The 26,521-nt window shown below is 58.8% G+C and overlaps 1 protein-coding gene across 4 annotated transcripts in view; it reads right to left on the bottom strand.

The window, feature by feature from the left end:
- Nucleotides 1–26,521, bottom strand: part of RGS12 (regulator of G protein signaling 12) — a 134,918-nt gene that overhangs the window by 12,608 nt on the left and 95,789 nt on the right. For all 4 annotated transcript variants that reach the window (XM_066386833.1, XM_066386835.1, XM_066386834.1 and 1 more), the window contains 9 exons: nucleotides 11,945–12,114; nucleotides 11,518–11,610; nucleotides 10,681–10,824; nucleotides 9,838–10,017; nucleotides 9,103–9,256; nucleotides 7,327–7,403; nucleotides 2,240–2,434; nucleotides 1,559–1,632; nucleotides 963–1,089 (listed from right to left, as the gene is read on the bottom strand). In XM_066386833.1, the coding sequence (XP_066242930.1) occupies nucleotides 963–1,089; nucleotides 1,559–1,632; nucleotides 2,240–2,434; nucleotides 7,327–7,403; nucleotides 9,103–9,256; nucleotides 9,838–10,017; nucleotides 10,681–10,824; nucleotides 11,518–11,610; nucleotides 11,945–12,114 (1,214 nt within the window). The remainder of the gene's footprint in view (nucleotides 1–962; nucleotides 1,090–1,558; nucleotides 1,633–2,239; nucleotides 2,435–7,326; nucleotides 7,404–9,102; nucleotides 9,257–9,837; nucleotides 10,018–10,680; nucleotides 10,825–11,517; nucleotides 11,611–11,944; nucleotides 12,115–26,521) is intronic.

The raw sequence follows: 26,521 nt of genomic DNA, 5'->3' as shown, positions 1-26,521 counted from the left end.
CACCGGCCGGCCGGGAAGTCCCACACAGCCCTACAAACCCATTTTACAGAGAGGGAAACTGAGCACAGAGAGATTAAGCAATGGCTTGGAGGCTCAACAGCAGGAGAGCAGGGAGGCCGTGGGGAGCCCACGCCTGTCTCCGCCCAGCACATCTGGACTCTGGGACCGTGGTGCTCCGCCCAGCTGGGAAGGGACTCCAGGTTACCCTGGGATGTACGTGAAAACTTAACACAGTTTTGTCCACATGAGAAATCCTGAACAGTTTTAGGGCCTGTTTCAGAGAAAATTAAAATGCTAAAAATATTTCAAATCATAGTTCTGATAAAGTTCATTTTCTAAGGGAAATGAGAACACAAGGCAAGCTACACCGTAAGTCACTGCATTCTGAAGCAAATGCACGCAGTTTGCTAGACACGCAGTGATTCCAGACTCAACGAGACCCGACACAGCTCCCTGCATGCCCTCAGGACACAGTGATGGGGACCTGCTCTCGCCAGTCCTGCTTTCCTCTGTCCCCAGTGTTCTCGGGGTGCCAGGGACGTCAGACCAGCCGAGGGAACGTGGGAGATGGGGAAACGTAATGAGGGTGCACCCAAGCCGCCAGCTCAGGCCTGGCGACCGCGGGGCACAGGAGGTGGGGCCTCCCCAGTCTCTGCTCCTGCTCAGACTTGCAAACAGTAGTCATACTTCAGGGGTCTTTGTTTGTTTCTCATTTGGGTTTCCCACGACCAAAACCAAATCTCAGATACCAAGCCCAACCCCTCTGGGAATGACCCAAGGATAAATGAACGAGTGTTTCCACTCCGCAGGGTGAGGAGGTGGGGGAGGGAGGCAACGCCCCCCACGCAGGCGGGTGTGCCTGGGCCCTCAGAGCTCCGCGTGGGGGGAGTCGGCACCCTGCCCCACCAGCAGGCTCGGAGCCTGTGGCTCAGGGAACACGCGCAGACCCTCACATCACTCACCAGCCTGGCCACCAGCTCACTCAGGTGCAGGCCGTACTTGGCCACCACGGGCCGCAGCACTTCTGTCACGGGCTTGGTGGGCTTGGCCTTGAGCCCCACGGACCGGTTAATGGGAACCAGATCCAGCCTGGTGAGGAGAGACAGGACGCGCTCCACTACAAACCTCCGCTGAGCTCCCTCAGACCTTCCGTCTCCAGAACAGCAGGGCACCCACGGGCCCCCGCAGTGCCTGGGCACCTGGCTCAGCCCGGGCTCTGACTAGGAGGTGAGCCTGCAGGGGCTTCTCCAAGGTCCCGTGGGGCTGAACAGAGTGGGCACACCTGGCAGAGAGGGACCCTCCCCAGGGTGACCAGCTCTCCACCCAGCCTGCCCACCCCGGTGTGGCCCTGCTAGGGTCACGGGCAGGAAGGGACAGCGGCCCTCGGGCCCCTGGGGCTCGAGGGTCTGCGTGCAGCTGCCACCCCCACCCCAGCTCATGATGGGGCTGGCGTTCCCTTCCCGGCGACCCCCTGCCAGAGCAGAGGCCAGCGGGACCGCTGTCAGAACACAGTGTGGCTCTGGGGACCTCACAGGAATGACAACTGCAGTGTTCTCACCTAAACAAAGTACGCTTTTCCAGGCGCAGGTCCCTGGACGCCAGGATGCTACTGTCCTGATGCAGCACCAGAGGCTTGGGACACAGGGAGGAACAAAGGCACGATCAGCGTGGGAGCAGGGGCGCCCGGCGTGCTCCCTGTGTGCAGCAGACGCACAGCTGCGCACAGACCCGCACCAGCACGCAAAGGGCCCCGGCAGGGGACCCAGCCCTCAGGACAGCCTCCCTCAGACTGATGAGACACGGGGCGTGGAGCAGCGTCCACCACCAGGACCTAACACGATGGGCCAAGAGGGCAAGTCATCAGGCAGACTTGGTTAACAAGACAAAGAGATTAGCTGGTTCCCCCACAGGCCAGTTCCTCACGCTGGTCCCCACAGGCAGGTCCCCCAGAGGGCTGGCCCCCACAGGCAGGGCCCCCAGAGGGCTGGTCCCCACAGGCAGGTCCCCCAGAGGGCTGGTCCCCACAGGCAGGTCCCCCAGAGGGCTGGTCCCCACAGGCAGGTCCCCCAGAGGGCTGGCCCCCACAGGCAGGTCCCCAGAGGGCTGGTCCCCACAGGCAGGTCCCAAGAGGGCTGGTCCCCACAGGCAGGTCCCCCAGAGGGCTGGCCCCCACAGGCAGGGCCCCCAGAGGGCTGGTCCTCCCACGAGAAGGTTCCTGAGGGTCCTCTGGGCAGAGTACCTTGTCCCCGCCCACCAGGAAGAGGTCCACTGCGGCCCCGTTGATGCCATGTCGCTCACAGAGCCCGGACAGGACCTCCTTGATGGACAGCCCCGCCTTGACGAGCACTGTGCAGGATGTCCCGTCGGGGAGCTGGATGCAGCAATGCTTGGCGGCCTTGTCCCTCTCGGGCACCAAGGTCCTGCAGGCCTCTGCCTGGAGAGAAGACAGGCACTGGGCTCAGCTTACAGGGAGCACCCAGGGCGCCCGAGAGGCCGTGGCTAGCTCACACCTGCTCAGGGAGGCCACGTCCACTGCAGAGATGTGGACCTGCTGGGACACGACAGGGACTGCTGGGCTCAGAGCCGACGAAGGGCCAGGCTTCCACGTGACACAGGAACAGCCATAATCTTCTTCTTGACCAGACACTATTTACACTCGTCCCAGGTCTCAGAACCCACATGCTCCTGGGCACCCTTGGGAAGGAGCTCTCCTAACAGGACGGGCCCTCTGCGTGCTCTTTCTTGGGCCTGGCCCAGAAGCAGACGGGTCACGCTCTGGAGCCCACAGAAGCCACTCTGTGACCTGAGCTGCCCTCGCCCACCTGCGCCTGTGGGACTGGGACCCATGCGGCGGTCTGAATCACACGTGGGGGCCCAAAGCCTCCCAGTCTGGGCCTCTGCTGCTTCTCCTCTTCCCAGCTGACCCTGCCCGACTCCCCAGGCCCAGGTCTCTCCAAGAGGCACGGACTGACCTCGTGGGTAGCTAGTCAGCCTGAGGGAGGAGGCCGGGAGGGGAAACGGGAGTCCTGGGAAGCTACGGGGTGGGGGTAGGGGCTGTGTGGGCACAGTGGGAGTGTAGGGGGCGGGGGCTGTGTGGGCACAGTGGGAGTGTAGGGGGCAGGGGATGTGTGGGCACAGTGGGAGTGTAGGGGGCAGGGGCTGATTGGGCACAGTGGGAGTGTAGGGGGGTGGGGGCTGTGTGGGCACAGTGGGAGTGTAGGGGGCGGGGGCTGTGTGGGCACAGTGGGAGTGTAGGGGGGCAGGGGCTGTGTGTGTGGACACAGTGGGAGTGTAGGGGGCAGGGGCTGTGTGGGCACAGTGGGAGTGTAGGGGGGCGGGGGCTGTGTGGGCACAGTGGGAGTGTAGGGGGCTGGGGCTGTGTGGGCACAGTGGGAGTGTAGGGGGGCAGGGGCTGTGTGGGCACAGTGGGAGTGTAGGGGGGCGGGGGCTGTGTGGGCACAGTGGGAGTGTAGGGGGCAGGGGCTGTGTGGGCCCAGTGGGAGTGTAGGGGGGTGGGGGCTGTGTGGACACAGTGGGCGTGTAGGGGGGCAGGGGCTGTGTGGGCACAGTGGGAGTGTAGGGGGGTGGGGGCTGTGTGGGCACAGTGGGAGTGTAGGGGGGCAGGGGCTGTGTGGGCACAGTGGGCGTGTAGGGGGGCGGGGGCTGTGTGGGCACAGTGGGAGTGTAGGGGGGCAGGGGCTGTGTGGGCACAGTGGGAGTGTAGGGGGGCGGGGGCTGTGTGGGCACAGTGGGAGTGTAGGGGGGCAGGGGCTGTGTGGGCACAGTGGGCGTGTAGGGGGGCAGGGGCTGTGTGGGCACAGTGGGAGTGTAGGGGGGTGGGGGCTGTGTGGGCACAGTGGGAGTGTAGGGGGGCAGGGGCTGTGTGGGCACAGTGGGCGTGTAGGGGGGCGGGGGCTGTGTGGGCACAGTGGGAGTGTAGGGGGGCAGGGGCTGTGTGGGCACAGTGGGCGTGTAGGGGGGCGGGGGCTGTGTGGACACAGTGGGCGTGTAGGGGGGCAGGGGCTGTGTGGGCACAGTGGGAGTGTAGGGGGGTGGGGGCTGTGTGGGCACAGTGGGAGTGTAGGGGGGCAGGGGCTGTGTGGGCACAGTGGGCGTGTAGGGGGGCGGGGGGCTGTGTGGGCACAGTGGGAGTGTAGGGGGGCAGGGGCTGTGTGGGCACAGTGGGCGTGTAGGGGGGCGGGGGCTGTGTGGGCACAGTGGGCGTGTAGGGGGGCGGGGGCTGTGTGGGCACAGTGGGAGTGTAGGGGGGCAGGGGCTGTGTGGGCACAGTGGGCGTGTAGGGGGGCGGGGGCTGTGTGGGCACAGTGGGAGTGTAGGGGGGTGGGGGCTGTGTGGACACAGTGGGCGTGTAGGGGGGCAGGGGCTGTGTGGGCACAGTGGGAGTGTAGGGGGGCAGGGGCTGTGTGGGCACAGTGGGAGTGTAGGGGGGTGGGGGCTGTGTGGGCACAGTGGGAGTGTAGGGGGGCAGGGGCTGTGTGGGCACAGTGGGAGTGTAGGGGGGTGGGGGCTGTGTGGGCACAGTGGGAGTGTAGGGGGGCAGGGGCTGTGTGGGCACAGTGGGCGTGTAGGGGGGCAGGGGCTGTGTGGGCACAGTGGGAGTGTAGGGGGGTGGGGGCTGTGTGGACACAGTGGGCGTGTAGGGGGGCAGGGGCTGTGTGGGCACAGTGGGAGTGTAGGGGGGCAGGGGCTGTGTGGGCCCAGTGGGAGTGTAGGGGGGTGGGGGCTGTGTGGGCACAGTGGGAGTGTAGGGGGCAGGGGCTGATTGGGCACAGTGGGAGTGTAGGGGGGCGGGGGCTGTGTGGACACAGTGGGAGTGTAGGGGGGCAGGGGCTGTGTGTGTGGACACAGTGGGAGTGTAGGGGGCGGGGGCTGTGTGGGCACAGTGGGAGTGTAGGGGGGCAGGGGCTGTGTGTGTGGACAGAGTGGGAGTGTAGGGGGCGGGGGCTGTGTGGACACAGTGGGAGTGTAGGGGGGCGGGGGCTGTGTGGGCACAGTGGGAGTGTAGGGGGCGGGGGCTGTGTGGGCACAGTGGGAGTGTAGGGGGGCAGGGGCTGTGTGGGCACAGTGGGAGTGTAGGGGGGCGGGGGCTGTGTGGGCACAGTGGGAGTGTAGGGGGGCGGGGGCTGTGTGGGCACAGTGGGAGTGTAGGGGGGCAGGGGCTGTGTGGGCACAGTGGGAGTGTAGGGGGGCGGGGGCTGTGTGTGTGGACACAGTGGGAGTGTAGGGGGGCGGGGGCTGTGTGGGCACAGTGGGAGTGTAGGGGGGCAGGGGCTGTGTGGGCACAGTGGGAGTGTAGGGGGGCGGGGGCTGTGTGGGCACAGTGGGAGTGTAGGGGGGCGGGGGCTGTGTGTGTGGACACAGTGGGAGTGTAGGGGGGCGGGGGCTGTGTGTGTGGACACAGTGGGAGTGTAGGGGGGCGGGGGCTGTGTGGGCACAGTGGGAGTGTAGGGGGCGGGGGCTGTGTGGGCACAGTGGGAGTGTAGGGGGCAGGGGCTGTGTGGGCCCAGTGGGAGTGTAGGGGGCAGGGGCTGTGTGGCACAGTGGGAGTGTAGGAGGCAGGGGCTGTGTGGGCCCAGTGGGAGTGTAGGGGGCGGGGGCTGTGTCGCCCAGTGGGAGCCTAGGCTCCATCCTGTTCTGGTTGCTGGCACAGGGTCCGCCCCATCAGCATGAGGGACAGACCACAACTGGTTCTGCCCAGAGAAGACTAACAACCTTGCCTGGACGAGAATGTGGCCCCAGTTCACTTGCAGCTCCCCCAGACTCACAGTCCTGAGACACATCTGCAGGTGGGGGCAGGCCTTCACAAGAGCAGCATCTATGATTGGGTCGTCTGCACTACTGACCCCACACCAGGTCAAGAGCCCGGGAGACTGCTAGTGAGCACTTTCCCCAGGCACAGAGGAGGGGCTCCTAGGCGGCTGTGGGTGGGAGCCAGCCCAGGACAGCGAGTCACTAGCAAACCTGGGGCTCTCCTGAGACCTCCTCTGGGTCCCTGAGTCACAACCTCACTTCCTCACCAGAAACGCTCCCTACACACAGCCCAATGTACAGCTGGCCCTGCCGGTCACTTCAGTCTCCTCGGGACACTGAAAGTCACCCACACGTCACTTCAGAAGACTAGTTGGCAAGCGGCAGACTGCCTGCGGCGGCCTGGGCTGGCCCTCCTCCCACACTCAGCGCACTGAGCCCGAGCTCTGGGTGGCCTGTCGGGGCAGTGGCTAACTGAGGCCTGTAGCCCTCACAGCTGAAGAAGAAAGTGCTCTACACACATTGCCGCTTCCATTCCCCGTGACCAGGACACTGGCAGCAACAAGGTTTTCCAGAACAGGACTCGGACGGCAGCTAGTAAACCAGCAGGTCCTAGCCCGTCCCTCTCCACCTGCCCTCACCTCAGGGAAACCAGGACAGAGCCAGCAGCTGGACAGCTGGGTTGGCAGGTGGGGGGCGGAGCGGCCCGGGGGGCCGGGTGGGTGGGGAGGAGGCCTGCAGCCCCCCAGACGGGAATGTCTGGGCCAGCGGGGTGTTCAAACGGTGAGACAAGGACAAAGAACCTGCCTGCAAAGCTTTTCTTTGTTCTCAGTGGGAGTTTAAAAAAATGGTAACTGAATGAGAACAAAAGATGAAAAAAATCAATTCAGAGATCGGTTAGTGCCTGGGGAGGCCCCTCCCATCTACCAAACAGTTTCTCACCCAACCTCGGAGCCCCCCATCTCCGAAGCACCCGTCAGGTTTTGACACGTGGGCTCCCGGTGAGCAGACACGCGTGGGGCTCGGGACACGTGGGCTCCTGGTGAGCAGACACGCGTGGGGCTCGGGACACGTGGGCTCCCGGTGAGCAGACACGCGTGGGGCTCGGGACACGTGGGCTCCCGGTGAGCAGACACGCGTGGGGCTCGGGACACGTGGGCTCCCGGTGAGCAGACACGCGTGGGCCTCGGGACACGTGGGCTCCCGGTGAGCAGACACGCGTGGGCCTCGGGACACGTGGGCTCCCGGTGAGCAGACACGCGTGGGCCTCGGGACACGTGCGCTCCCGGTGAGCAGACACGCGTGGGCCTCAGGACACGTGGGCTCCCGGTGAGCAGACACGCGTGGGCCTCGGGACGCGTGGGCTCCCGGTGAGCAGACACGCGTGGGCCTCGGGACGCGTGGGCTCCCGGTGAGCAGACACGCGTGGGGCTCGGGACGCGTGGGCTCCCGGTGAGCAGACACGCGTGGGCTCAGGACACGTGCGCTCCTGGTGAGCAGACACGCGTGGGCCTCAGGAACGCGCGGCCTTTGGGCCAGGGGCAGGCGGTGACTCACCAGGTCCAGGCTCCCGGCAGAGGACACGGAGCCCTGTGACTCCCTGCGGCCCAGGCCTCCGTTGGCGTGCAGGGGGTCTTGATGGGGAAACACAGTGACTCAGAATCAAATAGCTCCGCTTGTCCTCAATACAGAAGCCCCAGTCAACGGTCAGGACCCCCCACCCTGAGACCCTTAGGATGAACAGACGCCTGTGAGGACAGAGGCAGAATGGGACAGGCCTCCGAGGTGCTGCCCTCCCCAGGACTCAGCCCGTCCTCGGCATGTGCCGCAGCCAGGGGCCGCCACGGCTGCAGAGACGGGGCTCCCGCTGTGCGTGGCCACACCCACCGGGTGCCCGCGGCCTGGATCAGGGAAGTAAGTGCGGCCCCTGGGCAGGACCTCCCTTCTCTTCCTTCAGCCCGGAATTTTTATCCAACTGGTGGTTTCTGGGCCTAACCAGAAACTCCCCTGTGGACAGCAGCGAACACCCAGCTGGTCACTGCACCGTTACCTATGACTCCTATCACGCTTTCCTGCAAAGTCCTAAAGCGAGCCAACAGTCACACCACCCACTGTCACTGGCGGGGCTAGCTGTGATCTCAGACTAAGCTGAAACCATGAAAACCCTCATCTAGAAAGGCCCTTTCACAACACGGAGCCTGCTCCCCAGTCATGCTGCTGTCCTGGGGTGAGGGGGCTGCAGGGGGCCGGGGGTGGGGGCTCAGGGACTCCCAGGTCCCACTGTCCCTCTGAACCACTAGCCCACCTTCCAAAAGCACAAGGCTGCCAGGACACCACCCGAAGTCCTGGGCAGTGCCCTGGAATCAGGATCTCAAGTTCTCTAAAGAGCCGCCAGCCACGAGGCCCAGCCTCCGGGTCCTGCTCGGATGGGCGGACTGTGAGCTGCCGTCACCCTGGCCACCCTGCAGCTGCTTGCTCACTGACTGGCTCTACCGCTGCGCTGCCTGCATAAGTCACCCACAGCACAGCCCAGGGACACGGCTCCCAACTCAGGCCCACATCCTGCCTCCTTCCTTCTGGAACATGGGCTGCTCAGAGGAGGAGGTAAAACACACCATCTGCCCGCCGGGTACAGCTCAGCCCTGTCCCGGGAGCGGCTCCTGGAGCTGCCAGGCCAGTTCCTGGAAAGCACTCCATCCTTAACAGTCTCTAGAGGGGAAACCCTTCCAAACTCTCGTCTCCACACGTCTCGGCAGCTGGAGCATCCAGCCGGCGCTCTGTCCCCTCTGGCCCTGCAGCGCCCGGCCGAGCTGGCACTGGCAGCTGGCAGGGACCCCTCGGCTCCAGGACAAGCCCATCTCTGTCTCACTAGCTTCTCAGTGACACAAAGAAACTGAGGGAAAACAGCTAGAATGGGTGACCTTTAAGATTTACAATAAAAAACTACAATTTTGAAAACACTTGATGCCAACCTCTGGCATCACGTTCTAGAAAGAACGCCAAGGCTGGCACCGCTGGGGGGGGGCCTGTGCCCCCCGAGGGCAGTCAGCACTTCAGAGTTCCCGCCCGCGTCCCGTAGAAGTCCAGGCAGAAAAAAGAAAGCGGTCTGGGTGGGCAGGTGGCAGGTGTTTTGGGGGTTTGTTTGTTTGTTTTGGTGTTTTTACTTGGTTCTATTTTTCAAGTTTTCTCCCAAAAGCAGCTATTCCTGCGCGAGCCAGACGAAGGCAGGACAGGGACACCAGGCGAGGTGGTGGCATGCAGGGGACCCGAAGCCCCCCCGCCCCACGAGCCTGTGTGCCCCCCGCCCCGCCCAGGGGCCCGCACACCACAGACCGTTCGTGTGGTCCCCGTGGTCCTTCTTCTTCTGGGAGCGCCCGGTGCTCCTGGTCCTGGACCAGGAGAAGAATGCGCCCCTCCGCCTCTTCTCGCTGTCCTCGTCCCCCAGCTCCTCATTCAGGGACCGGCCCGATCTCGACTTTCCACCCAACTGTCGTGACATGGATAACGGTGGTCAGCCCTGTGCAGGCGCCATGACACAACGAGACGCACCAGGACGCGGGCGGGAACTCTGAGTGCTGACTGCCCTCGCGGGCACAGGCCCCCCAGCCCCCCAGCATGGCTCGCCCTAGACCAGGGGTCAGGAACCTATGGCTCGCGGCCAGATGTGGCTCTTTTGATGGCTGCATCTGGCTCGCAGACAAATCTTTAATGAAAAAATAATAACGTTAAAAATATAAAACATTCTCATGTATTACAATCCATTCATTTCCTACCGCTCATGTTCATGGTTGTGGGTGGCTGGAGCCAATCACAGCTGTCCTCCCGGACAACACCAAATTTTTATTGGATAATGCGTAACGTACACAGGTCGTTGTATGGCTCTCACGGAATTACATTTTAAAATATGTGGCGTTCATGGCTCTCTCAGCCAAAATGGTTCCCGACCCCTGCCCTAGAAGGTGCGTGCCCCCCGCAGCTCTCGTCACCACAAGGGAGAAGCCCCCACAGCACACCACGCTTCCTACAGGCCGCTTTCCTCTGAGGAGACGAGCAGGGCAGGCCGGGCACCTTTTTGGGCGTGGACACGTTGGAGTGGTCGGAGCTGAGGCTGTGCTTGGAGGCGGGGCTGCTGGGCACCGGCTGGGAGTCGGGGAGGGAGCGGCCCTCCACCTCCGCCAGGATGCACTCCTGGTACAGCGGCGACTTGAGGAAGCGCGTGTAGCTATCAAACTTCATCAGGTTGAAAATCTGCAGTCAGAGCAACACGGCTGGGTTATGAAAGGAACCAGAAGAGTCAGCCCTGAGGGTCCCAGGGCACAGGACATGCGGATCACCGACGGGCCCTATTCTGAAAGGACGTCATTGGCCCTCTGTCCTGCCCACCTGCCCGAGTCACTGTCCCGAGCTCCTTTACATCTGACCACATTCCCTAGCAGGCCGGTCTTTCGTTCATCACAATCAGCGGGTCTCGACCGCCTCCCTGAAGCCAGCCTCACGTGGAGCCCGGCGCAGCCAAGGTGTGGCCCTGCAGGAGCCGGGCTGAAGTAAGAACGAGCCCCAGACCAGGGAGGCTCCGGAGGAAGTGGGGACTGTGTTTGAAATGGCTTCCTCCATTTTCTACGTGACTCATAAGACCCCGTCTGGGCCGCACCCGTGGCCTGTGCTCTCACAAGGGGCACGTGTCCCGGTGAGCCAGCACTGTCGCTTGTGGGTGGTCCCACCGAGCTGCACGTCCGGTCCGCCACACTGTGACACCAGAGCCTGGCGGGCGGCGAGTTCCTTCACTCCACCTACGCCGACCGGCTCCTCCCTCCCACCCTGGTGGTGCCTGGGAGCTCGCTGCTGGGGACCTGAACCCCCACCCCGTGTCCTGGCCAAGAGTCCCTGTGGGAAACCAGGGTGTGCCATCACCTGGAGCTGCTGCTCCTTGAACATGTCGGGGTGCGGGGCGCTGAGAATGTCATCGGCCAGCTGGGCCTGGCTGTCGATGTTGACCGGGGTGGTGGCTTTGCTGCATAGAAACTTGCTGAAAATCTCACGGGCCCTGCAGGAAAGCTGACAGGCCCGTGTGTGAGCCAGACACACAGAACACAGGCTCCCTCGTGTGTGTCTCCTGCGTGTTTCACTGCTGTATCCAGATGCCTGACATGGTTCCAGGCACTGGAGATACAGTTTTGTGGGGCCAGCAGATCCTTCTTGTTTGAATAAATAAATACAAGAAAAAGCCAACATGAAATGTTCACTGAATCAGCTCCTCTCTAAACTTTCTCCACGGCGATGATGTGTCCCAAAGACTCAGAGGCAGCACTGCCACCACGGGACCCGTGTGCCAGGCCTCACACAGCTGGTCTGTAAAGTGGGCACTGCGTCTGGGAAGCCCTGGGTGCCGTACGCAGACACGTGGCCTCACCACGATGGGCCTCGGGCTGCCGGGGTCAGGACCAGCCAGGTGCCACACCCAGGGCGGCTGCCCCTCATGTGCTGACACAGTCCCAGGGTGCTCTCCTGCCTGGACCTGCCTGCGCGGGCCCTGTCCACACTGAGTGGGGACGCGGCTGTGGGGGGAGGCGGGGCTGCGACGTCTGTGCAGACTGTTTAGCACAACTGAGCACCGCGCGCGTGAAGAAACCTGCTCTGAAGAGCACGTGAAGACGCCCTCACACGACTTTCGGACTGCGCCAGAGGCTGGCCCACAGTCAGATCGTCCTGCTCTGGGACCACCCACTTTGGGGACACGAGAAAGCATACCTCTTTTTTGTCGTGTGCGGGAACATGATTGAAATGTTCACAGGCCTGCCAGAATAAAATGTTCTCTTCACTGAACTCCTTCCGTAGGAAATCCTAGAAAAGCATAGTCAGTTACTGTCCACACAGCGTCTAGAAAGCTTAGGTCAGCAGTTTCTGTGGGACCGGCCGTCCTCCTGGACTGTCCCTTCACTCCTCCTTCCTCAGCCGGGGGACGCGCTGGAAGGTGCCCGCTGTCAGGGCTGCTCTGCATGGCAGCTGTCCTCATAAGGGCTCCGCACCCCGTGGACGGGGGACCTGCCCACACGCCACTGCCTCCCACGCGTTCATGAGGAACTCCGACGCTAAGCAAGCGCCCACCTGGTGACCCCCCCACTTCCCCAGCCACCGTCCTGGGCGAGCCAGCGTGCCGAGGCCCGGCCACACTTACGGAGAAGTACCGGACGCCGAGGGGGTCCTGCAGAAGACGCTCGAAGGACACGGCCCAGCTGGCGACCCTCCTGTCCCGCAGGCGCCGGCAGCTCTGCACGCTGGGCAGGCTGGCATTGCTGCTCAGGCTGTGGGTACTCGCGCAGTCCTTCAGGTCGGCGCCGTTCAGCTCTGTGGGGCCGGCACACACTCAGCCTCAGCTGCGTCCGCGCCCGCCGCGGGCAGCCACACTGTGCACCGGAGACGTGCCCGGTGTCGCTCAGGGTACCGGGGACAGAGCGCGTGGCAGGACTCACCCTGAGCTCAGGGGCCGCACGGGGACACACAGTTGGCAGGACGAAGGGCGACCACACCATGCACAACAGGCCACCCCAGCAGGAAGCCCATGGGAGACCCCCGTGAGGCTTGGCGGTGCAGGAAGTCAGGCTGCTCACCGTGGTGAACAGCGTGCAGGAGCAGGGCCCGGGGGCGTGGCGTGGGCTGCGAGCCCCTCGCACAGGCACACCTTCTGTGCTGGGCTGGCCTGTGAGGGACGCTCAGGCAGAGCACCCCAGTGCAGTATCTCAGCACACACGTCAGTGTGGCAGCTCGGTCACAATGCGGCCGTCACATGTGCCCCAGGGGCTTGCTGCTGAGCCATCTACAAAATGGCAGTAGAAGATGTCTAACCGCCCTGGCCGGTGGCCTGTGGACAGAGCAGCACCCGGTGCACTAAGGCCGTGGGCTCGCTCCCTGGTCGGGGCACGCAGAGGCAGCCAGTGGGTGCACTAAGGCCGTGGGCTGGCTCCCTGGTCGGGGCACGCAGAAGCAGCACCCGGTGCACTAAGGCCGTGGGCTCGCTCCCTGGTCGGGGCACGCAGAGGCAGCCAGTGGGTGCACTAAGGCCGTGGGCTGGCTCCCTGGTCGGGGCACGCAGAGGCAGCCAGTGGGTGCACTAAGGCCGTGGGCTGGCTCCCTGGTCGGGCACGCAGAGGCAGCCAGTGGGTGCACTAAGGCCGTGGGCTCGCTCCCTGGTCGGGCACGCAGAGGCAGCCAGTGGGTGCACTAAGGCAGTGGGCTGGCTCCCTGGTCGGGGCACGCAGAAGCAGCACCCGGTGCACTAAGGCCGTGGGCTGGCTCCCTGGTCGGGGCACGCAGAGGCAGCCAGTGGGTGCACTAAGGCCATGGGCTCGCTCCCTGGTCGGGGCACGCAGAAGCAGCACCCGGTGCACTAAGGCCGTGGGCTGGCTCCCTGGTCGGGGCACGCAGAGGCAGCCAGTGGGTGCACTAAGGCCGTGGGCTGGCTCCCTGGTCGGGGCACGCAGAGGCAGCCAGTGGGTGCACTAAGGCCGTGGGCTCGCTCCCTGGTCGGGGCACGCAGAAGCAGCACCCGGTGCACTAAGGCCGTGGGCTCGCTCCCTGGTCGGGGCACGCAGAGGCAGCCAGTGGGTGCACTAAGGCGTGGGCTCGCTCCCTGGTCGGGGCACGCAGAAGCAGCCAGTGGGTGCACTAAGGCGTGGGCTCGCTCCCTGGTCGGGGCACGCAGAGGCAGCCAGTGGGTGCACCACTAAGTGAAACAGCGAAGTCAAACACGAATTGATGCCTCTCTCCCCTCAGATCAACGAAAAAAGTCTAACCACTGTGCACACACCTGAAACTAATGTAACATTGAACGTCAACTGAAATTGTAAATTTTAACTATTTTCAGAAAAAAAATGGGTAATATTAAGCAGAAAACTCAAACTGAGAAAAGAGCCGTGGCTCCTACGCTCTTTACACGACTCTGGAATGATCTCCCGTCACAAGGAACCCCACGTCACCCTCGCCACCCCGTGAGCAGCCTGGACGGCCGTCCCTGGGTAGACAGGCCTGGCCAGCGAGGCCTGAGAGGAAGGGACGGAGGCCAGGCAGGCAGGGGCAGAGACCGGGACCAGGAGTCCCCAGGCCCGCGTGGGCACAGGGCTGAGGCTCGGCCTCTCACGGCTCTGTGGCGCGAAGCTGCCCCACAAACCAGTCTCCGTTTCCTGTGTCCCGCGTGGCTGTGTGTCTGCCTGCTGCCCGCAGTACCGTCACTGTGTGCAATGACCCGTCCGGGCTGGTGGCGGTGAGCCGTCTCGAGCACCAGTTAACTGGCTGCCGGCCATTTCAAAGGCATCTCGTTCATGACGAGGGATCGAGAGGTGGGAGCCTTGTGAGGGAGTCCGTGCAGCCTTGTGAACCCCGGACGGGGCAGAGGAGACGCCCACCTCTAAAGAAAATCCCTCCACAGACACGCGGACGTTGGTGGGGACAGAGGCCCAGCCCGAGGCTGCCAGGCCACGCGGACGTTGGTGGGGACAGAGGCCCAGCCCGAGGCTGCCAGGCCACAGCCCAAGATGAGGGCAACCCAGAGCCCGGAGGCTGCAGAGGAGGCCAGGGCGCAGACCGCCATGTAGGGAACGAGGCCTTCAAGGGCCAAGAGAGCGAGACCAGGAACAGAACAATCGACTCCTTTCCTCCCAAAAGCTCAGAAAGCAGCTAGACGTGAAAAGGAAAACAGGAGGCCGAGAGTGATCAAATAACAAACTACTACAGAAAAATCCAGCTAAGATTCAGAAGTTCTGCGAGACCAGAGGACACTTAACTTCTCCCGTGAGGCTCATTAAAACCACCATGCGGCACACGTCACTCTTGAGATGACACACGGTGACAGCCGCCACCAGTGCTGAGCAACGACCTAGGCAGCGGCTCCGACCTGAGCTTGTCCACAGGTTGGAGCCGGCAAAGCTGCAGCACGACAGACAGTGGGCAGCAGGGCGCGGGTCCACGCTGGGCCTCACGTACACGGAACTCCCCGGAAACACCTGGCTTGAAGGATCCCGACCTACGGCCCTTCCCCACGTGGAGAGCTTTCCCTCTCACACGCTCAGGACGTGGACGGAAAAGGGTTCTGCGGAGGGTGACCTCACAGGAGATGGGCTGTAGAACCCTGACCCGGCAGGTGGCGTGGGTGCCACACCCACCGACACGCCCCTCCGTAGTGAATGCCATCGTCGCCGGAGGCCAGCCTGTTCCTCTTTCTGGGCCTCTAGGTCAGGGCTCTCAAACTCTGAAGTTGGGGCGCATTTAAGATCCTACAAATAATTGTAGGTGCACTATATACAAATTTCTTAGAAATATGTTATAATAATTAAGTCAAATATTAAAGAAAAAAATATAGTCCAAGCGTGCTTTTATAGTAATTAAAATAAATATGACAAAGTTAAATTTATTCTGACATTAAAAACCATTTTTATGTTACATTTTTTGAGCAATGCTTTTTAGAATTGTAAAATAGAGGGGCTAAAAAATTAAAAAACAACAAAAAAGTTATCTGTTTATATATATATACATACATTCTTAGTAAGATTTAATAAATTCGGCAGGTCCTGGTGCGAATATGTTAAGTTTTTTCATCCTTGTGTTTATGAAAAACATGAGCCTGATGTGTCCTAGTGATTTCTTCAATGCATGGGCATATATTTGAAAGGCAAACTCTCATTTCCTCATCAATACATTGAAGAATTCCTCTCTTTTTACTCTTAATTGTGCTGAGTGCAGAAAACCCCCACCACAGATATCATCTTAACTTTACACCAAACAAAGGATAGAAGAAACTTGCCTCCAGTCTTTCCGGGGAATATGGGAGATAGTGTAAACAATCCAGCACCACAGTTTAACAGCCCTTTGCAAACTAATCAGACAAGTGAGTTGGGGGGTTGGGGGGTTGGGCAGACTGTTAGTTTACAGCCAATTCCCCACACCTCTGTCCCCCAAAAATCTAAACTCCAAAAGCCCTGTTGGTTTTTTGGTCCCCAACAAGCACATATTTCTCTGGAATACCATTGGGCGTACCTGGAAATCTTCTAGGGCGCACCAGTGCACCCTGGCACACACTTTGAGAACCACTGCTCTAGGCTAACACACCTGTGAAATGCCTCTTTTCAGACTCCTCCTGTCAACCATTGCCACCCTCTGAGAGAAGCACCTGATCTTACACTCCTGCCACACATCCACCCTGCTCTCTCCCACCTCCTGGGATCTCCTCCATCTTCCTCCCTCACCTTCCTCACTCACCTTCCTCCTTCACCTTCCTCCCTCACCTTCCTCCCTCACCTTCCTCCCTCACCTTCCTCCCTCAGCTTCCTCCCTCACCTTCCTCCCTCACCTTCCTCCCTCACCTTCCTCCCTCACCTTCCTCCCTCACCTTCCTCAGCTTCCTCCCTCAGCTTCCTCCCTCAGCTTCCTCCCTCAGCTTCCTCCCTCACCTTCCTCCCTCACCTTCCTCCCTCACCTTCCTCACCTTCCTCCCTCACCTTCCTCCCTCACCTTCCTCCCTCACCTTCCTCCCTCACCTTCCTCACCTTCCTCCCTCACCTTCCTCCCTCACCTTCCTCAGCTTCCTCCCTCAGCTTCCTCCCTCAGCTTCCTCCCTCAGCTTCCTCCCTCACCTTCCTCACCTTCCTCCCTCACCTTCCTCCCTCAGCTTCCTCCCTCACCTTCCTCACCTTCCTCCCTCACCTTCCTCCTTCAGCTTCCTCCCTCACCTTCCTCCCTCAGCTTCCTCCCTCACCTTCCTCCCTCACCTTCCTCCCTCACCTTCCTCCCTCAGCTTCCTCCCTCACCTTCCTCCCTCAGCTTCCTCCCTCACCTTCCTCCCTCACCTTCCTCCTTCACCTTCCTCCCTCACCTTCCTCCCTCACCTTCCTCCCTCACCTTCCTCCCTCACCTTCCTCCCTCAGCTTCCTCCCTCACCTTCCTCCCTCACCTTCCTCCCTCACCTTCCTCCCTCACCTTCCTCCCTCACCTTCCTCCCTCACCTTCCTCCCTCAGCTTCCTCAGCTTCCTCCCTCACCTTCCTCCCTCACCTTCCTCCCTCAGCTTCCTCCCTCACCTTCCTCCCTCACCTTCCTCCCTCAGCTTCCTCAGCTTCCTCCCTCACCTTCCTCCCTCACCTTCCTCCCTCACCTTCCTCCCTCACCTTCCTCCCTCACCTTCCTCCCTCAGCTTCCTCCCTCACCTTCCTCCCTCAGCTTCCTCCCTCACCTTCCTCCCTCACCTTCCTCCTTCAGCTTCCTCCCTCACCTTCCTCCCTCACCTTCCTCCCTCACCTTCCTCCCTCACCTTCCTCCCTCAGCTTCCTCCCTCACCTTCCTCCCTCACCTTCCTCCCTCACCTTCCTCCCTCACCTTCCTCCCTCACCTTCCTCCCTCACCTTCCTCCCTCAGCTTCCTCAGCTTCCTCCCTCACCTTCCTCCCTCACCTTCCTCCCTCAGCTTCCTCCCTCACCTTCCTCCCTCACCTTCCTCCCTCAGCTTCCTCAGCTTCCTCCCTCACCTTCCTCCCTCACCTTCCTCCCTCACCTTCCTCCCTCACCTTCCTCCCTCACCTTCCTCCCTCACCTTCCTCCTTCAGCTTCCTCCCTCACCTTCCTCCCTCACCTTCCTCCCTCACCTTCCTCCCTCACCTTCCTCCCTCACCTTCCTCCCTCACCTTCCTCCCTCACCTTCCTCCCTCACCTTCCTCCCTCACCTTCCTCCCTCACCTTCCTCCCTCACCTTCCTCCCTCACCTTCCTCCTTCACCTTCCTCCCTCAGCTTCCTCCCTCACCTTCCTCCCTCACCTTCCTCCCTCACCTTCCTCCCTCACCTTCCTCAGCTTCCTCCCTCACCTTCCTCCTTCAGCTTCCTCCCTCACCTTCCTCCCTCACCTTCCTCCCTCAGCTTCCTCAGCTTCCTCCCTCACCTTCCTCCCTCACCTTCCTCCCTCAGCTTCCTCCCTCACCTTCCTCCCTCACCTTCCTCCTTCAGCTTCCTCCCTCACCTTCCTCCCTCACCTTCCTCCCTCACCTTCCTCCCTCACCTTCCTCCCTCAGCTTCCTCAGCTTCCTCCCTCACCTTCCTCCCTCACCTTCCTCCCTCACCTTCCTCCTTCACCTTCCTCCCTCACCTTCCTCCCTCACCTTCCTCCCTCACCTTCCTCCCTCACCTTCCTCCCTCAGCTTCCTCCCTCACCTTCCTCCTTCAGCTTCCTCCCTCACCTTCCTCCCTCACCTTCCTCCTTCAGCTTCCTCCCTCACCTTCCTCCCTCACCTTCCTCCCTCACCTTCCTCCCTCAGCTTCCTCCCTCACCTTCCTCCTTCAGCTTCCTCCCTCACCTTCCTCCCTCACCTTCCTCCCTCAGCTTCCTCCCTCACCTTCCTCCCTCACCTTCCTCCTTCAGCTTCCTCCCTCACCTTCCTCCCTCACCTTCCTCCCTCACCTTCCTCCTTCAGCTTCCTCCCTCACCTTCCTCCCTCACCTTCCTCCCTCACCTTCCTCCTTCACCTTCCTCCCTCACCTTCCTCCCTCACCTTCCTCCCTCACCTTCCTCAGCTTCCTCCCTCACCTTCCTCCTTCAGCTTCCTCCCTCACCTTCCTCCCTCACCTTCCTCCCTCACCTTCCTCCCTCACCTTCCTCCCTCACCTTCCTCCCTCACCTCCCTCACCTTCCTCCCTCACCTTCCTCCCTCACCTTCCTCCCTCACCTTCCTCCCTCACCTTCCTCCCTCAGTTTCCTCCCTCATCTTCCTCCTTCACCTTCCTTCAACTTCCTCCTTCAACTTCTTCCCTCACCTTCCTCCTTCAACTTCCTCCTTCAACTTCCCCCTCAGCTTCTTCCCTCATCTTCCTCCCTCACCTTCCTTCCTCAACTTCCTCCTTCAACTTCTTCCCTCACCTTCCTCCCTCACCTTCCTCCTTCACCTTCCTCCCTCAGCTTTCTCCTTCACCTTCCTCCTTCACCTTCCTCCCTCACCTTCCTCCTTCACCTTCCTTCACCTTCCTTCCTAAACTTCCTCCTTCAACTTCCTCCCTCAGCTTCCTCCCTCAATGCAAATGCGCAAAAGAAGCTGCAAACTTACTCTCTGAAGTATCTGCAATCTTGCTCCCTGGCATATGTTGTTAGTTTGGCTCAGATAAACTCTTATAAACACTTTCTACAGGCCTGACTAGGCGCTGGCACCGTGGGTAGAGATGACCTGGGATGCTGAGGTCCCAGGTTTGAAAGCCTAAGGTCACTAGCTTGAGTGTGGGGTCAACACCATCCCAAGAGTGCTGGCTTGAAGCCCAAGGTCGCTGGCTTGAGTCCAAGGTCGCTGGCTTGAGCAAGGGGTCACTGGCTCGGCTAGAATCCCCAACCCCCATCAAGGCCCGTATGAGACGCAAGCCATGAACAAGTAAAAGTGACTCAACTATGAGCTGATACTTCTCCTCTCTCTCTCCCTGCCTGTCTCTTCCTCTCTCTCTTGCTAAAAAAAAAAAAAAAAAAGAAAGGAAAAAACTACAGGTTTGCTTGTTTTGTGCGGTGACGTGTGGTGACAGGCTGTAGGAAATGCTCCGCATGCACTCACACTCACACTCACTCACACTCACTCACTCACACTCACTCACACTCACACTCACTCACACTCACTCACACTCACTCACACAGTCTCTCTGGGGCCAGAGTCCTGGACAAGGCCCAGCTCAAAGTCTGATGTCTGCCCAGTAACTGGAGCATTGAGGGCTAAGCACCACGATGTCAATGCTCCCTAATTAACACAGAGCCCAATATACTTTCCCACCGATGTCTTATGAGAACTAGACAAGCTGGGTGTCAAAGTCCATGTGGAAAACTAAACCTGAAACACTGGGAAGACAGAACAGGACAGAGGGACGCGGCAAGGCCAGCCCTGCCCAATGTTAGACACGTCCCACCCGGCCCTCAGCGGTGGGCGACGGAGCCAGGCAGAGACAGCACCGGACAGAACACCCCGGGACTGCTTGGTCAGTGGTACAGGCACACCTGGGTGACCATCTGGAAAACAGGTGATCGGGCCCTTCCAGCACACGAGAGTGAATCCCACTGCACCCAAGATTTCAAATGTGAAAATGAAATGAGAAAAACACGAGAAGCAAGCAGGGTCACACTCTGAAGTATCTGAGTCGGGGGCCAGCGCACGAGCCTGACGTTGTAAAAGAGAACATGACACCACAGGCCGGTGGGAGGGAGGGTGTCCAGTGGGTCACGTGGGTCAGAGGTCCAAAGTGAATGAGTCGGGCATGTGATGTGCGGCACGGCGACTGCAGGTAGTAACACCGTGTTTTGTGTTTGAAAGCTGCTGAGAGTGTAGATCTTAAAAGTTCTCATCACAAGGCTGTGGAGAAAAAGGAACCCTCACTCACTGCTGGTGGGAATGTAAACTGGTACAGACACTATGGAAGACAGTATAGTGGTTCCTCAAAAAAACAGAACAGGGGGCCCTGGCCGGTTGGCTCAGCAGTAGAGCATCGGCCTGGTGTGCAGGGGACCCAGGTTCGATTCCCGGCCAGGGCACATGGGAGAAGCGCCCATTTGCTTCTCCACCCCCCATCCCCTCCTTCCTCTCTGTCTCTCTCTTCCCCTCCCGCAGCCAAGGCTCCATTGGAGCAAAGATGGCCCGGGCGCTGGGGATGGCTCCTTGGCCTCTGCCCCAGGCGCTAGAGTGGCTCTGGTCACGGCAGAGCGACGCCCCGGAGGGGCAGAGCATCGCCCCCTGGTGGGCAGAGCGTTGCCCCTGGTGGGCGTGCCAGGTGGATCCTGGTCGGGCGCATGCGGGAGTCTGTCTGACTGTCTCTCCCCGTTTCCAGCTTCAGAAAAATACAAAAAAGAAAAACAAAAAAACAGAACAGGCCTGACCAGGCGGTGGCACAGTGGATAGAACATCGGACTGGGATGCGGAAGGACCCAGGTTCGAGACCCCGAGGTCACCAGCTTGAGCACAGGCTCATCTGGTTTGGGCAAAGCTCACCAGCTTGGACCCAAGGTCGCTGGCTTGTGCAAGGGGTTACTCGGTCTGCTGAAGGCCTGCGGTCAAGGCACATATGAGAAAGCAATCAATGAACAACTAAGGTGTCGCAAAGCGCAACGAAAAACTGATGATTGATGCTTCTCATCTCTCCACTCCTGTCTGTCTGTCCCTGTCTATCCCTCTCTCTGACTCTCTCTCTGTCTCTGTTAAAAACACAAAAACAAACCAGAAGAGAACTACCATCTGACCCAGCAACCCCTCTACTGGCTATGTATCTGAAAACTCGAAAACACTGGCACCTAAAGACACATGCACCCCCATGCTCATCGCAGCATTACTCACAGTGGCCAGAAGACATGGAAACCACCAGTGTCCCTCAATAGGGGACTGGATATATGTGTGTGTATAGGTGTACACATATACAATGGAATACTACTCAGCCATAAGAAATGATGGCATAGTGACATTTATGACAACATGGATGGATCTTGAGAACATTATACTGAGCAAAATAAGTAAATCAAAAAAAGCTAAGAACTGTGATTTCATACACAGGTGGGATATAAAACTGAGACTCATGGACACGGATAAGAGTGCAGTGGTCACTGGGGAAATGGTGGGGAGTAAAGAGGGACAAATATACGGTGATGGAAAATGATTTGACTTTGAGTGACGGGCACACAATACAATCCACAGTGTTTTTTTTTGTTTTTTATTTTTTTTACAGAGACAGAGAGAGAGTCAGAGAGAGGGATAGACAAGGACAGACAGACAGGAACGGAGAGATGAGAAGCATCAATCATTAGTTTTTTGTTGCGCATTGCAACACCTTAGTTGTTCATTGATTGCTTTCTCATATGTGCCTTGACCATGGGCCTTCAGCAGACCGAGTAACCCCTTGCTTGAGCCAGCGACCTTGGGTCCAAGCTGGTGAATTTTTTTTGCTCAAATCGGATGAGCCCGTGCTCAAGCTGGTGACTTCGGGGTCTCGAACCTGGGTCTTCCGCATCCCAGTCTGATGCTCTATCCACTGCGCCACCACCTGGTTAGTCACAATCCACAGTTTAAACGCTATAGAGATGTTCACCTGGAACCTGTGTGTTCTTAAAGACCAGTGTCACCCCATTAAATTTAATTTCTAAATTAAAAAAAGTCCTCATCACAAGAAAAAAAATTCTGTAACTATGCCAAATGATGGATGTTAACTAGACTTACTGTGATCATTTCACAATATGTACAAATAACAAGTCATTATTGTACATCTGAAATTAACAATGTTGTGTATCAATTATACCTCAGTAAGAAAACCAAAAAAGCCCCACAACCAAAATAAATAAAATAAAACCTGTGTGTAAAAAACACCATAAGCTAAGTCAAAGGACAAAAAGAAATTGGGAAAATATACTATATAACACATAACACAAAGGACCAAATTCTCTTATATTTAAGACGACCTACACATCAATAAGAAAAAGATCAATGAATCAAAGAAAAATGAAAGCATGGACATCACAAAGCAGGGGCCTGCGGTGGCTCCTTCCCTCACAGAGACGTGCTCAGGCTCACCTACGAGCTGAGGTGAGCGCAGAGGATGCGCCCTTCCGCACCCACTGACAGGCCAACACCACAACCAGCCCGGTCTGAGCAAAGGCCCCGGTGCCCTTTATGTTGATAAACAAGGCGACCTCACAAAATGAATATTTTTAAAACACTCTGTACTTATCAGCACCAACACATTCTCCCTCAGCTATTTTTTCCCTTGCGGCAACAAAGGTTGAACTGAGGACTGAGGGATGAGAAGGTAACTGACCTCAGGATAGCAGAAAAAGCCTTCCACGACAAGGTCGTGCAAAGGCCCTGTGACAGCAGAGACCTGGCTCAATTGAGGAGCAGGAGCAATGTGTATTTTACCCCATGGGACAGGAATAAACAATGGAATGTCAAGAAGAGACCTTCCTTCTTTACAGGTCCTCTGGCTGTGTGTGGAAGGCGGCCCTGAGCTCAGTCCCAACAGGCCAGCTGAGGGATCTGGTGGCCAAGACTGTTGAGGCCACGGAGGCCACCAGAGGCAAAGAGGAAGACAGGCCGCAAACTGCAGACAGAGCAGCTAAACCCTGTCAAGGGTGTTGGGGCTTTCATTTCTCAAATAGAAGGTGTTCGGATTCCAACAACACAGCAAGTGGAGTGATTTATAACGGTGGTTTTTTCAAACACAGGTCCACCAGATTTTCATGCCTGTCCGCGAGAGTTAACCACCCTGATGTCGTGTAAAGACTATAATCTTGATACAGTATCAGGGTGGTTAACTCTCTCACAGACAGGCACAAAATCTTGGCGGACCAGCACTGGTCTCCAGCCCAGCAGGGCACACAGGGCCACAGGGAGACTGCCCTGCTGACCCACAGAGCCGGGTTCCCACTCTCCTTCCAGGCTCCCTCTCTCCCTCCGGAAAGGCACCGGCCCACGGCCTCGTTTCTGACTGACACGCCCAATGCCTGCTCCCTGGGCCTTGACTCAAACATCAGGGGAGCTCACAGAGGGAACAGCAGACAGGTGACCAGCCAGGGCGGGCCAGGCCACACAGGACACGAGGCCGCAACTCTGGCCATCTCCCCCTGAGACAGCGGGGCTCCAGAGAGACACTGGCTCACAGGGCACAGCAAGTCCTTTCCCTCATAAAACCTTCAGGTGCTGGCTGACGGTCCCTGAGGAAGAATGTGGCGCCCCTTGCTGGTGCACAGCCCTGGAGGGAGGTTAAGGGAGGTGCCCACGTGATCTGAAAATCCCAGCACCTTCCTGTGTCCTCGACACACCCGGAAGGCCCCTCATCTTGAATATTCATTTTCAAATTCTGAACCTAGTAATGCACGCCTCCTTCGGGCTCGCGCTGGGCCTGTTCTTGACACATAGAAAATGCCACACATTTATAAAAATGACTTTCAGCCTGAAATAAAGTTCCTTCAAATGCCAGGACTCCCACCCACCCAACTCCAAGGCCAGGAAACGGCGTCCCCGTATGTCTGATCTGCCGCCCGACCCTCCCTGTGTCAGGTGTGCTAAAAGCACGCACCTGCACACTCAACAACGGGGGCGCCCACCACCCCGCCTTACAGTGTCAGCTCAGAGAGCATTTCCTGCTTCCTGTTGTCACTCCTGTGGTTTCTTTTTTCTTTCAACTGACCAGTCTGAGTCAAAGACATGCCTTCCTGGTGAGAAAGTTTTAAGGTCTGTTTCAGGCCCGCTGAACTCTGGAAAAGCCCCACTCTGTGTGGGTGGGACACACAGGTTGTCTGCTGCAAGTGACGATGCCATCGTATTCAATAGCGGACGATTCTGTGACTCGGTCCCACTACTGTTCCACCAGACTGCCTCTCCCACACCATGGCCTCAACAAGCCTGGGCAACGTCTCCATGCCAGCCCAGCCCCAGGGCACCTGCAGGGCCGCATGCCGCAGGCGCCCACAGCCCTGCACACATACCTGGAGACCGCACAAGCCAGCCTGCCCCCGCCAACCACAAGGCGCACAACCACGAGGGACTTTACCTGGGTAGAGCTGATAAGAGCCACTGTGATGCCATTTAACCAAATACTTCCAACCATTCACCGCAAACCACCCCTCTGAGTCCATACCAGGGTCAGCCGGCACGGCCCCCAGGGGCCACACACAGAGACATTGCTCCTAGCTCGCTCCCCAAGGAGGCGGGTGGGTTAGCGCGCTTTCTCCGCGACGGCAGTGGCGCAGGCGGTGCAGGCGGACAAAGCGCTTCTCCCTGCAGGCTCCCTCCGGAGAGGAAACCAATAGTGCACTTAGCACAAAGCACCACAGGAGACGCATGTATAATTCACAGGAGACCTTTAGCCTGCTGCTGCGCACAGCTGAATTATTTAGGCAGCTGAGCGAGCGCTGCTGCAGAAGCTGCACTTAGAGGCACAGGTGCCCAGGACAAACACAGCCGGGCCTTCCCTGCACGGCTCCGCTTTGCCAACTGGGTTTGTTAAACTCACAGTGGTGAGGGAAAAAATAAATACTTGTAGCTTTTTATAATAAGTATGAGGGCTTAACCTCTTATCTCCCTATGTATTTTCCATCTAAACACATTTTCATCTCATAAACATAAACCCGATCTTTTTCATGAGAAGTGAGCATCACAAATACACCTGGCATCAGGAAGAATTATTAGGTGCTAAGCAACTACACCAAATGGAACTTTTACTCTGTAAGGAGCAGTTATAGGTCAAAGCACAGGATGCACGTGATGTGTGCCCTGAAAATACTGTTACAGATGGTGGCCGGCTGGAGCTGGCGGCAGGCCGGTCCCTCTAACAGTCTTGGACGGCTATGGTGCACAACCACCACAAGCTGGTGACAGCTTGCATCAATGTCAACATTTTCCAAGAAAACAATTCCGGCCTGACCAGTGGTAGCACAGTGAATAGAGCATCAGTCTGAGATGCTTATTAGCTCCCTGGTCGAAACCCCTGGGGTTGCTGGCTTGAGCAAGGGGTCACCAGCTCAGCTGGAGCCCCCCAGTAAAGGCACATATGAGAAAGCAATCCGTGAACAACTAAGGTAAAGCAAGTACGAGTGGATGCTTCGCATCTCTCTCCTCCCTCTCTCTCTCCTGTCCTGTTCCCCCCCCCCCCTCTAAAAAAGAAAAAGAGAAACAAACAAAAACAATTCTGGAAAAGGGTCCAGAGATGAAGCTTGGCCTCCGTTGGCCCCACCCTCCCGTCAAGGTCCTTTCTGACCGCAAGGCCCTGCAGCAGAAGATGAGGCCACAAGGGCTCCCCGGAGGGGCTGCGTCAGGCTCGGCCCTCCCTGTGCCTCTGCCCCTCGGTGTCTCGGTGTCTCGAGGACAGTGCAGTGCAGCTGGTGTGCAGGTTTCCCTCATAAAACCTTCACTCGCACTAGAATGGCCCCTTTCTCCCGCTATCTGTTTGGGGCAGCTTTTTATCTGATGTAATTTCAAACCTGCAGAAAGGTTGCTGAGAATAGTCAAAAGCTCCCACAGACCTTCCAGCCAGACCCGCTGTCTACCTTTGCCCTGCTGGCTGTGTCCGTCTCTCCTCTTCCCATCCTCTCTCCTACCACGCACACTCACACACCACACACTCACTCACACGCATTCTCTCACACACACTCATGCACGCAGTCTTCTCCAACCTACTGGACTCACCTTGGAGACACAGACGTCTTGGTCCTTAAATACCTCAGTGTGCGTTTTCTGTAAGCACAGACATTCTCTGTCATAACTGCAGGGCAGCTAATACAGCTAAGAAATATCACCAGTCCTCACTCCCATTTCATCGGGAATGCCCTTTCTAGCTATTTCCCCGCAGTCCAGGATGGAATTCAGGGTCACTTCCCTGTTGTCTCTTTAAAAGTCTTTCTTTTTCTTGGCCAGTCCTGCAAATGCTAGCCGCTTCCTGATGAGAAAAGCCAGGCACCAGGATGTCCTAGCTCAGGGGATCTATCGCATCGGGCCCCTCCCCACGAGCCAGGATGCCCACCCTGTGGCCTGAGTTTCCACCGGAATCAGTCAAGGACTTTCCCCTAGCACAGCCTCGGGCCCTGCTGGTACTCAGACCCACCGCACCTCTTCCGCATGTAGTCTAGAACTAGCGGTCTAATTTGACAAGTGGATCTGTGAGGTTTTAGGCCCGAGATGACTCAGTGACAGCGCTGGAACACCTCTCGCTCCAAAATGAGGTTCCTGCGTCCCAGGTCAGGAGCTCCCACAAGCTCACGTGGTCTGGCCGCCCAGCTGGGT

This window comes from Saccopteryx leptura, chromosome 5 (assembly GCF_036850995.1).
Source record: "Saccopteryx leptura isolate mSacLep1 chromosome 5, mSacLep1_pri_phased_curated, whole genome shotgun sequence".
NCBI classification, from domain to species: Eukaryota; Metazoa; Chordata; class Mammalia; order Chiroptera; family Emballonuridae; genus Saccopteryx; species Saccopteryx leptura.
The sequence above is the reverse complement of the archived record's forward strand: the minus strand, read 5'-3'. Positions and strand labels throughout refer to the sequence as shown.